Source organism: Gavia stellata, chromosome 2 (assembly GCF_030936135.1).
Source record: "Gavia stellata isolate bGavSte3 chromosome 2, bGavSte3.hap2, whole genome shotgun sequence".
In the NCBI taxonomy this organism is placed as follows: domain Eukaryota; kingdom Metazoa; phylum Chordata; class Aves; order Gaviiformes; family Gaviidae; genus Gavia; species Gavia stellata.
This window is the reverse complement of record NC_082595.1, coordinates 44,630,570-44,642,788: the sequence shown is the minus strand read 5'-3', so window position 1 is coordinate 44,642,788 and position 12,219 is coordinate 44,630,570. Positions and strand designations below refer to the sequence as shown.

Sequence of the window (12,219 nt, the reverse complement as noted above, 5' to 3'; positions counted from 1 at the left end):
CAAAGTCCCTTTCTCCCAACCTATTTTGGTATTTGGCTTTTGTTTTGATGCTTACCAATATCTTTTGAGGTAATCTTTCGTCTTGGTTTTAAGACTGGTTGGGATGCTTCTACAGAGCCTGGGGGGAAGGTAATTTCTCGCCTAATCGGTGGTGGTTGGGGTGGAGGTCCTGTGACCTGTGACACCGGAACTGTGGGTATAACCTTTTGCATCTTCATGGAGGGTAGGAAAGGAGACTTGCTTGGAGACATACGGTTTTCCAAAGAGCGCTGGAAGGATGCTGGACTTGGAGCTCTAGAGATGTGGTTTGGCATAGAGGGTGGTGTCTGGTAGGATGACTGAGGAGGTCTAGTGATAGGCTGCATGGAGGCTGAGGATGACATATAAGAAGGCTGACGTTGGTTGACATGAGAAGGCCACTGACTCTCATGGTTTATTCTCTGGTCAGGTACCATCATATCATCAGTGCGATTCATCCCTGGATACGGTGGGGCCTGTGCAGGGCCTCCTGGACCTTGCCTATTCTGGTAAGGGTAAGGCATATCATTTCTTGTCGGCCACATGTTCTGCTGAGGACCTTCGCTGGAGGATGACGACTGCATGGGGCCACCAATCATCTGGGGAGGTATTCCATGCTGCTGCATTTGTCCTGGGCCCTGCATCCTCTCCCTGTTATACGGATACGGATACTGTCCCTGCATGGGCCTCCTGTCAGGCCCCGTGTAAGCATTGCTGTACTGGTTATACATTTCCTGTTGTTGGTTGCCATACTGCATGTTATACATATCCCCTTCATGGCGTTTGGCTGGAGGCCCATACATGCCATCCATGTGTCGCTTATAGTTCTGAAAAAAATTTTGTAAAGAAGATGCGTCACTTTCACTCCATACACAACACAAATATATTGGCTGAAAGCTCCTTTAAAAAGCTGAGGGCGCTGAGTTCTAGAGGGATTGTGCTGATTCCAGACTCAGGCATGCAGTGCTATGGTTAGGCTTGATCAAGTGCTTTCTTTTTAAGCCTCTGTTTTGCTGCGCTTACAACTTAATACTAAAAGGAAACTTGCTTTCATTTTCTCCCTTTCCCTTTCCTCTCCTATCTGTCAGATAAAATTCTGCTGGTCATTTCAGACATGCATAAAAAGGCAACGGTCCTCACCAACTAAAATATTTTTACTTCTTTTTTACGCTTAGTCTACTAAGAAGAAAAATCTTTAAAAAATTCAAAACCACTAAGTGAATATTTTCAAGAGACAAGCACTGAATAAACTCTTAAAATAACAAGATATGCTGCAAGTATGCATGTCTGAAACACTGGATCTTGCGACAGGGCATAGGCTACACACAGTAAATTTATTAGTAGGACAAAACATTCTGCTGCATTTGCTACTCTGTGTAATTCCCAGGAACATGGTCCTGTTTGGGCAACCATCCCTCTTCCCAAATCATCCTAATCACATTTAATTTACTGTGAGATTACTACAGCAAACGGTCACATCCAAACATTCTGTTCTAGTTCATGCAGGTTCTTACCCTGCTGATCAGTAATGAATTAAGCAATGTAACTAACAGCTGCCACCTATGGTTTATTCCCTCTTTGTTTCTCACCCTCTCCAGTGGGGAATATTGTGTGAGGTAAGCTGTTTTACCTTGGGGGGGAGCTGAGTTGTTTTTAAATCATACAAGCTTGTATGTACTTATGTTTAAGACGGCAGAACAAAAAAAGACATGTTGCAGTTTGAGGGGAAGGTGGTAACGTTTGCAGCGGTCCTTCGTTCCTGTGGGAGTTTGTTCCACAGTTCAAACCACCCTGAGTGCTCTGAAGCAAAAAATGTGAATTAAATGGGTGACTTTTGAATATATGATCTATGGCAAATTCAAAGTTATGGCTCCCCCGGAAACTGTAGCTCAGTCATGTTGCACAATGTATACTAATGTACTAGAGATAAGATCAGATAAAATTCTGTATGTATTCAATACAGGGCAGTTAAAACAGCTCTGGGATTCATCAACTCATCTTCCAACTTTGGCGCACATAAAACCACAACTACTGTATTGCAGGAAAGTTGGTTTTTTTTAAACTTGCTATAGAGCTATTTGGCTATCTGAGAAATACCTATTTTCAGCCTCACACAAACTACTTGCTGTAGTAAATTCCACCCCTGGGGCCATTTTATACATTAAGAACTGACTTGGCAGTTGCCACACCTAAAAATGTGGTGTTTGTTTAGCCACAGTGACTCAGACACTTGGGGATGAAGCATGTGCCTTTTTAAAAGCAGTTCAGCGCTCTTGTATACGTAGTGGCAACATGCCTAATGGTATCCAATGCTGAGGACAGTGATACACCTGAACTTCCTCTCCTCTGTAAAGGTTCGGCAGAAGGCTGAGGCTGTACACTGTGTGCCTCTCTCCACCGGGGATGTGGAATTCTGAGGCCTCGCAGAAGACAAAAAGATGCCAACACAGGTCACCTGCTGCTGCATAATAGCTCTTGGGGTACGAGCATTCGTACAGGAATTGAAAAATGTGGCTCAAAGTGCTTCATCAACCCCAGGAGTTCATGCTCCAAGCATCTTCCAGGGTCATTCTCTAGCCTTCAAGTTGTAGGTGAAGCTTCGAAAAGGCCATTTTTCCCATTCTTCCTGTACCACTATAGAGTGAGGTTTAGGAAATTGAAAATAAGCTAGTGGCAACCTAATCTCTAGCTAAATGAAGAAGTGGAATCCTCTGGGAGTGGGAGGGAGAGGACAAGGCCAGCCAGGATCCTTGCCCTTCATTCTTCACTGCTTGTTTGCATTAATGCATTTTGCATTCAAGAGTCATTGTAAAAAGCATATAAACAGCATTAACGACAGGGACAAATATATTTTTACAAATTTTAGCTGTCTCCTTGCTTAAATGAACATGTAGTTAATATATTCCCTGCATACGTTAGCATGGAATATCACAAAGTGTTCTGTTATGTATCTTTGCAATTTCCCCACTAAATCACCTAGATTGCTAGCATCAGCTCATCATAAAGAACAACAAAAGAGTTTTTTGATTATGCTACTTTAGAGTTGTTATGAACCAAAGAGATAAGCAAGAAATTCTGAAATTGAATTTTATATGCATTTTTAGTACAGTGCAACCTAAGATGTCCTCTTTTAGGTTTCTCCCCCCGAATTTCCTAGTAAAGCTCTATGCCAAACTGAAAAGGACTATCTGAAATTGGCTGAAAACTAGCTTACATTTTAATTTTTGTATTATAAGGAAATGCTTTTGATTTTGGAAGCTAACTTTAACTTTAATTATTATATGACTAGAAATGAATTAATAACACACAGGATGAAACCCTGATCCTGTTGAAGTCAGTGGAGTTTTGCTATTGACTTATAAGATGGGATTTTGCCCACAAGGTATTAATGATACACATAACAAAAGAATGTTATTAATTAACATAATTTGTATTTTCGAACTTATTACACAGTTAGGGAGACTGGAATGTACAAATGTTTAAACTATTTTTAACACTAATAATGTCCTCTCACATGTATTTGTACCATATTATTACTAAAGATAACGTGGGGAATATGCCATCTGATCTATATTAAAGATAGGTATCTCATATGACTCACCACAGCATGCTAGATATTTGAGAGTGCTGCACGTTTTACGTTGTTCCAGTTTTCTGTTGGGTTCTCTTGGCTGCATGACATTAAGTTAAGGCCCTTCAACCTGCCGGCCAAGCAGCCTTCCTATTTGTTACTGGAATTGAGGCAGCATCACTTTACTAGCCTACGAATTATACTTTCCCAGTCTGCTGGTTATTAACTTGGGACAATCACTTGATACACATCCAAAGCCACAGAACATCTGTTAAAGTTTACACTCTTCCAGTGTAATGAACACATTTTCCTATAGCTGCATATACACTGCTTATCCATATGAGCTGCAATTTTGACCAGGACTACAGTGCTGCTCTGTGCCAAAAGACATATATTGTATAAACAAATTTTTGAATCTATATAGAATTTTGGGGTGACATTTATTACACAAGTTATGAATATAGCTGTTTTCCCCTCTACCTGCTGCTGTGGATACATTCCAGGTTGATGTCCTCCATATGGTGGCTGTCCTGAGGGAGGTCCTTGTCCTGGATACTGCTGCCCATATGGTTCATGCCTAAAATGAAGCATTCAAACCGACACTTAAGAGCTGCTGGAATTTCCAAGCCACCAGGAAAAGCAAAGTGCTCTGATGACCTTGCACCTTGAAGATATTTGCCGTTTGGAAACAAGGTGAAGGTACAGAGTGGTATCGTCCTCAGCCTGATGTAGTAAGCTCTGCTGGAGCTGGCAGTGGAAGGAAGGAGATAAAGCGGATAGAAGAAAGGAGGAGCAGTGAAGATGCAACAGAGAGATTTAGAGGTAGCAGTCAGGAATGGGAACAGGGTATGGTCAGCAAAGAGGTTAGAAAGGCAGCTGCAGCCGCTGGGAGCCCATCTTAGGTGGAAAAGTATCTGATGTACAGCTCAAAGGTTGCAAGTCAAAATTCTTGTGTTTTAACAAGTCAGTCTCCAAGCAAGCTACTTTCTGGATTATTTAAGAATATAATGAATAGTTAACTGCCGATTTAAAGTGAAATCGTAATTTTACTATGATGATAGTGACAAAAAGTGAGTCCATATTTCATTACAATATGTAACATTTAAGTACATCATTACTAAGTAAAAACAGTACTCATAATTTTGCTAATGTTCATGTAATTTTTATGAAAGCTACATAATGAAGCATACATATAATAGGCAGAGTTGTGTCACACTTGGAAACTTACCTGTGGCCTTTAAGACCTCTAAGGAGCACTACAGTGCAACTGCAATATTTTTAGCACATCCGCATGAAATTTAGGTTGCTGAAGGTAAGTATTTGAAAAGTATTAAGATTGATAAATAACACTGTATTGCAGACCAATATGTCAGTAGTTCCTCTCTGTACACTACCAGTAAGAACACATCTACAATTCGAGTATAATTATGGAAGTAATATGTCAGGTAGAGTCAGAGAAACAGAGGACTGGGAACCTGACATGTTAAAAGAACTAATGGGACCTAGTTTTTCCAAAAGCATAGAAAACACATTTTTTTGAGAGCTGACCAGAGTGAAAGCAATAGCTGTTCAGTATCCCCTAGAATTATGATGTGGATGGAGAGAAATTACCTAATGCCAGTTAAAAGAACAATATAACTGATGGGAATTGTCTACAGCTGTCCAAGATGGTGCATGCAATAAGATAAAACTGAGCAAAGGTAAATGTACGTTATACATAAGGGAACACTTTCTAAATGTTTAATTTGTTAGCCACAGGATAACCGCAGCCAGGTGAAGTTGTGGAAGCTTCAGAACTGGTGTCACTTAATACTGCTCTGCAGAGCTTAGGCCTATAAAATATGTTCTAGTTCAGTGTTGGCAGGGAGATACACAAGGTAGGACGTATACTCCTTTTCTAACACCTCTGATTCTATGGCTACACAAAGTCAACTGATTCACCCAAGCCTCTGACCCCCCAAAAAATTGAACCAATGGTAAAAGCCTAAATAAGAACAGACAAAACCAAGAGGCCACATATTCTGTCTATGTGCTCTCACAGAGGCTGCTAGCGCTCATTAGCTGTTTATTGCAGATATTACAAACAGAGAAATCAGTGTTCACCTTTGCTGGCCAGGGTAACGATTAGGAGAGTACATGCTTGGGTCACTGTTTGAAGGCACCATGTTGCTTTGACCAGGTGGTCCCATACTGCCTTCAGGACCCAGCCCATGATCCGACCTAAAAAATGACAAAGGAAACCTCATTCTGTAAAAAGCACTTATTCTCCAAAATTGCCAACAAAATAAAACAAAACACAGCCCATAAAGAAAACATTCGCTTGACTTATCACCTTCCACTGGAACCCTTACTCTCACTGACTCCCCAGCAATGTGACCTGTTGAACAACATGATTACACTTGTATTACTCTACACATCTACTACTTCAAACTACTGACTGAAAACTACTCTGCCATTACACGAAGAAGACCCACACTGCACCACTTTGGCTACCATCAGGAAACAAAAAGTGAAGCTAAAGTACACAGCCTAATGAAAGTAAAAGTAGGAATACAGCCAGAGTTGCAAAACATACCGGAATACTTAATATAATCCAAACATTCCCAAACCATTCTGCTTGCTATACCAATGCTTAGAGATCAGTGATTTTACTGATTTTTTTTTTTTTTTTCCCCAAAGCCTTTCCCGGGATAAACAGAAGAGGACCAAATTTTGTGTACTTCACGAAAAGACAAACTTATGAGGGTCCTGATGGACACACTGCAAGATTGGTGCCCCTACAGCTCAGACAACAGACTCCAGACTCTCCAAAGGCAATTCACTAAGAGACCACAAACCAGACATACTTAGCCTGTGCATTTTGTTTTTCATAAAAAGCCCACCAACAACTGTTTAGGTGAAAATATGGCCAGAAGACTAACTCAAGTGCTACTTGATGCCATCACAGCCCAGCCCAGCCCAGCCCAGCAGCAGCTGAAGGCAGCTGTCAAACACACCCACATAGTGATCTGCTGCAGCTTGAGTGACTTCTAAGGTATGACAATTCCTCCTTATGAATTTCTGTGAACAGCTAGACTCAGTCATTACCAGTGGTTTGACTCCCAGTGATTTAGTAAGATGCTGTAGGAAATGTAGGCTGCTATGTTCTCTGCAAGATGCAATGGGAAAATGAGAAGGGGAGAGAGATGATAATTTTCACTAATGGGCTTTGCTTTTTCCTGAAGATTGACTTACCTCCTATCATAGCCACTTCCATAAGAGAATTGCTGTCGCTGGCTCATGCTCATGTTGGACATTGCTCCAGATGGACTCTGGTTATACATATCCTGTATTCCACTGTTAGGCATTTGTCCAGGGGTCATGAAAGGCTCATTGCTTCCAGGCACTGCAACAGTAAGGGAAATTAAATATATTATTCTGTGTGTTTGAAGGTATCTTTCTATTAAATGACGTATTTTAAAATAATGTTCAGATCTCTAACACCGCCAAGGAGAATTAGCTGGTGTCTGACAAGCTCTCCAGGGTCTGATGGAAACACATGAAGCAGCACCACTACCAAGATGATGGTTGTAATATTAAGGAGCTGCAAGTGAGGAAAGTAATCTCATCCTATGGAACTGAGCTCATCAGGCACCAGGCAGCTTCTTCCCTGTGGTCTTCATGGCTGAAGATGAACTCGCTCTTGTTCTTTTCACCCCAAACAATGCTAAATATGAATGTAAACATAAACTTTACAAAACAGATGAAAGCAAATCTCCTAGTTTGGATTACAAAGCTGTCAGAATCAGGCTCTTCTTTTTCTCATAAAGCCCTCATACACACATGTATACCATAATTTAGTTATGGAAAGGATACTGTATCCTAATGCAGCTTCTCGAGCAGGATGGGCATATTCTACAGGTCCAAGAAAAAGCACGTTGACCACTGTTATCAGATGTAAATCCCCAAGCAAATAGAGGAAGACATTCTATCCTTTAGTCCCTCATAGTAGATACTGAACAGAGAGGCATTTCTGTTTCAACAGGATAAATGTGAAATGTACAACAAAGTGCAATAAACCCACTTAATCTCACATGGATATAAAACCTAAAGTGAATCTAAGGCAGAGAGGGTTTTTCCTTCCTCCAACTGTGTTATGCTAGTGTCCACAGTCCAGGCAAAAGCATTTAAAGGGAAGGTTTAAAAAAAATCACATCAGATTAACTATCTTCTTTAAAGCATCTCCCCACTTCATCACATCTCTTTCCTCCCCTGATTTCTGGACGACTTCTTCCCATTCCTCCCTTTTGCTCCCTTTCAGTTTCTACTTTCTAAATTTCACCTCCTGCATCTGCTCTTCTCTTTGGAGTCATTGTGAGCCCTGCTTGTGTTCTTTCCTCCCACTTTCCTATATACGAGGCATGCAAGATTGATTCATTTTAAGCACATTTTACAATATCCACAAACTATCTGTAGGTTAAGTGCCCAAAAGGACAAGAGTCAGGTTTGACATTCATTTTAATTTTTGCTTTCTAAAAATTAACAAACTTTGAGTGTGTTTATCACGTTTTGTATGGGGCTGTCCAAGTGAGAAAAAAAATGAGCTTTCCTATTCTGAAAAAGATGTAAACTGAGACAGAGCGCATTAGGAGACTCGCTCATTTCCGCACAGTGAATACCCAGTTCAGCCCTACTACAACGAGGCATGTTGCTTCACCACTTCACATTCTAACACTGAAGTCCAGCATCTGATTTGAGAGTAGCTAACCACCTTCAAGAAACATACAGTGTTGCACAAAATCTAACCCTACGAATTTATGCCATTTCCTGAAATGTATTCCTACAAGCATTTTTAGGATTCTGTTAAGTCTAAAATAAACAGTGTGACTCTGAGAGAGGAAAATTCATTCTGGACCAGACCAGAATGAATCACAATTGCACTGCACCTCTCTTTTTGCTACAAGGATACCATTTTACCAATGGCAAAACCAGCAAAGTAAAAAAGCTCATTCTGACGACTAGAACATCCTGATTACACAGAAGTAGGGAAGAACACTTAAGCTCCCACAAAGAAAATACCTTTTCTCATTCCACCGAAAGGATCTTTATTCGGCTCATATGGCATCCTTCCCATCATATCTGGCATGTTTATTCCCTGCTGGTATGGTGCATTTGGCGTCATGGAGTTTCGCTTCGGGAATGCTGAATCACTTACATCAGAAAAGGGATCATGCACACTAACTGCGCTGTTTCTAGCAGATGAGAAAAAGGAGGCATTAACATCATGATGTATTCATAAGAATTGTGAAAACAGACTGCACTATAATACACCTAGCCCATGATGCTGTGGCAGTGATCAGTGCAGGATACATCTGAGGAAGATGCAAAAAACTTCCACAATGGAAAATCATTAAAAAAATCTACCTATTTTTTTCCCTAAGCTTATCTGGCTACTTACCTTAAAGGTCAGGGTTTTTAATCTAATTCAACTGTACGTATTCCTTTTATTCATATAAAAATCTAAACCCTTCTGAAATCTCACTAAGCTGTTTGCCTCACTACCCCAAGGTAGTGAGTTCCACAGGTTAATTATATGCTGTGTCAAAACAGTGTTACTTTTTATCAGTTTTATATTTATTACCTTTCAAATTTACCAAGCACCCCACTGCTCTCCTACTAGAGGAAAGACTGAACAGCAACCCTTCATTTACCTCCCAAATACCATTTACTGTTATGGAGAGGCACTAACCTTTATGGTTGCAGTCAGCTTTATTCTAAAGCCCTTAAAAATTTGGCTTGGAAAATAGAGTTTCCATGATAACTATCAGATTTATTCCTAATGCAAAAGAAAAATTTTTTTACATAGTTAAAGAAAACTCAATCTGAATTAAAGATTATTGAAAAAGGTTCTTGTTATCCTTTCTGCAGGATTACAGATGGAGAAAAAAAGAACCTAAGTATGTTAAGTTCGGAGTGACTCTGTACATAGTTCAGAGCTCAGATACATTCCTGCTGAAGTCAACAAGAACTTTTTTTGCTGGACTTCAGTGGGCTAGGAATCCTTAACAAATGGTGAGAAGGCTTCCCTTCAGATTAAGCCGATCTTTGTGACTTACAGGAAATAGAACTGAAAGGAATCTCTTTGTCCATCCAGTTGAATCCTCCGCTATCTCAAACACTGTTATTATATATGCTTTTCATAATTTGAATTTAAGTAACACCTTAAAACCACACATTCCTCCTTCCTGAGCATGAATGTCTGGACCTGTATACCAGAGGAGGACAGGGGAAGCAAGGAAAGGAAGGTTGTGGTTCTAAGCTGGTGCTGCTGGGTTCCACCTTCCTCCCCACTCTTCACATATCCTCATGCCCCCCTTCGCACTGGTGCTTGTCTGATCCTTCTCTGCTGTTCAGAAATCTAATGCAGCTCCTACTCCTTCCTCCCTTTCCCTCTCTCCCCTCCAAAAAGAAATAATTTTCTGCTGCTTTTAAGGCTCTGACCAGTTCACCACAAATTCAGATGAGTACCCAAGCAGCCGCAAAAGGGAAAGACTGGCTTAAACTGTTGTAGAACTACAGCCCAACAAAAAATGAAGCAAAGCCCTTTTCATACCTGCCACCCTGCATAGGTGTCATCTGTCCATGAGGTGTTGATGCTGGTGTTGGGGGCTTCAAATCGCCTGGCACTTCTGTCATGGAATTACTACCAGTAGACTGTGGAGTCTGTGGGCCTTGCAAGGAACCAGAATTAGCTGGGAAATTGAAGAAAAAGGAAATATTAAAAGGTAACAGCTGAATTCCTGTGGAAATAATAATCATCAAGGAGAGAAACTGTTTCTTTCCCCCATAAGCCCGCTCATACCATGCATCTCAGTACTTTATAACTTCCCCCAAATCCTCTGAGATCAGGATATGCTGTGCAGTAATAGCCATTGTCTTTCCTAGAACCATGAATTTAATCTGCTGCCTGAAGCAACATGAATAGAAATCATCTAGATGAAGGATCATTTAAATCAGAGGTCAGAGATACAAAGTTAATTGTCTACAGTTTACATCAGAGTAAATGAAGGTTGTTCTTTGGCACAGCTCCTTTATATAATCACTATCACAACACATAAGTTTATAAGGCAAATTTCACCCAGAAGCTTCTCCTCACAAATTTAAACTGCTATATTAATATAAATTCCTAATTTCATTTACCACTAAAAGGCAGACATTTCCATGGTGAAACATGGCAAATGATTAGTGGTACACTGCAACCCTATGCCATCTTTGAGACAGCATGGCAAAAGATTGTATTTACGAAATGCAAAAGGCAATCTGGGATAAGAAGAAAGCAATCACTGAAAGTAGAATTTGAACAGGAGGCTATAGCTAACACTCCTAATGAAATTGTAAAAATAGCAATGGACATCCTAATAAAATGTAGTTAGGGTCATTGTAGAGCATATGTAACAAGACCAAGTCAATTCTGCAAAGCATCTATTTCATCTGCAACAACTTCTAGGTTGAGACCTCAGAAACCAATAGAGTACCCGCACTACAGTCCTCCTTAACCATGGTAAATAGCTATATTCTTGATATGACAACAAGCATAGAAAAGCATGTACTGTTCTATTCCAATGAGTAATAAGGGCATTAAAAGAATATGTCATAATATATAAAATACATCCAAACCAGTCTTTTAAAGTAGACACTGAAGTTCCTATTTTCATATGACTGACTATTGAGAAGAAACACCTCCCAATCCCAAAGATCTGACATAGTAGTTTTCTGATTTAGAAGGTAGTAAAGTGGGAATTAGTAACAATGTCTAAGCCTTGGATCTGATTGGCCTTGCAGCAGAAATTCTGCCCGAGAACTTACAGGATTCAAATCTTCAGATGCAATTGGGAAAAAAAATTAGCAACTGAAAAAACTCACAAATCTAACAGACTCAAAGACGTGGCTCTGGCTTGAGAGGTCCTTCTTTTTTATGATCTGTCATGTAAGCATTTTATAGTGCCCGACCGTCTATGTTCAACAACCAATTAACAAAACTTTACAAATTACTGTTAGAGAGAAAACTGGAACAAGCAGTATGGGCTTTTCTTCTATATGTGAACGAGAGTAGTTTATAATTGACTCAGAATCTTAGAACACTCATCATCTTGACAGGCAGAGCTTGTTTTTAACTGAAGAACACCTTTTTTATATATGTTTCATTTATATCTGTAACACATGTTCCACTATCCGGGAATCAGTCTCAGTGGCAAGTGCATATGTAAAATCCACATTGTGTAGAACACATTGTTCTTGTCCTCAGCTTTCTGAGGCATGCTTGGATTATGCTCACATAGTAATGAGGTTCAAAAAAAGTTTAAGAAAAGCTCTCTGATTGCATTAATACAGTAACAACAACATTTCCAACAACTAATGCTACAGTTGACTGAAGGCTTTAGTGCTATAATAAAACAAATCCATATGATAATAAAAAAAATGATCATGTTCACATAAAACGAGCACTCTGTATATATGACCACTGAGTGAGCCAGGATCATTCTCCTGCCCTTGAGCTTTAAACACAATTCTAGATTACTTCTAAAAAGCTTGAAAGCATTTCTGAGTTAAGCCACACATTGTCACCTACCATCTTGTTATATTAGAACCAT

The 12,219-nt window shown here is 39.9% G+C and overlaps 1 protein-coding gene across 2 annotated transcripts in view; it reads right to left on the bottom strand.

Annotated features, from left to right (window-relative positions):
• Positions 1–12,219, bottom strand: part of ARID1B (AT-rich interaction domain 1B) — a 338,897-nt gene that overhangs the window by 6,058 nt on the left and 320,620 nt on the right. For both annotated transcript variants that reach the window (XM_059829656.1, XM_059829664.1), the window contains 5 exons: positions 10,182–10,320; positions 8,648–8,820; positions 6,824–6,974; positions 4,070–4,166; positions 56–845 (listed from right to left, as the gene is read on the bottom strand). In XM_059829656.1, the coding sequence (XP_059685639.1) occupies positions 56–845; positions 4,070–4,166; positions 6,824–6,974; positions 8,648–8,820; positions 10,182–10,320 (1,350 nt within the window). The remainder of the gene's footprint in view (positions 1–55; positions 846–4,069; positions 4,167–6,823; positions 6,975–8,647; positions 8,821–10,181; positions 10,321–12,219) is intronic.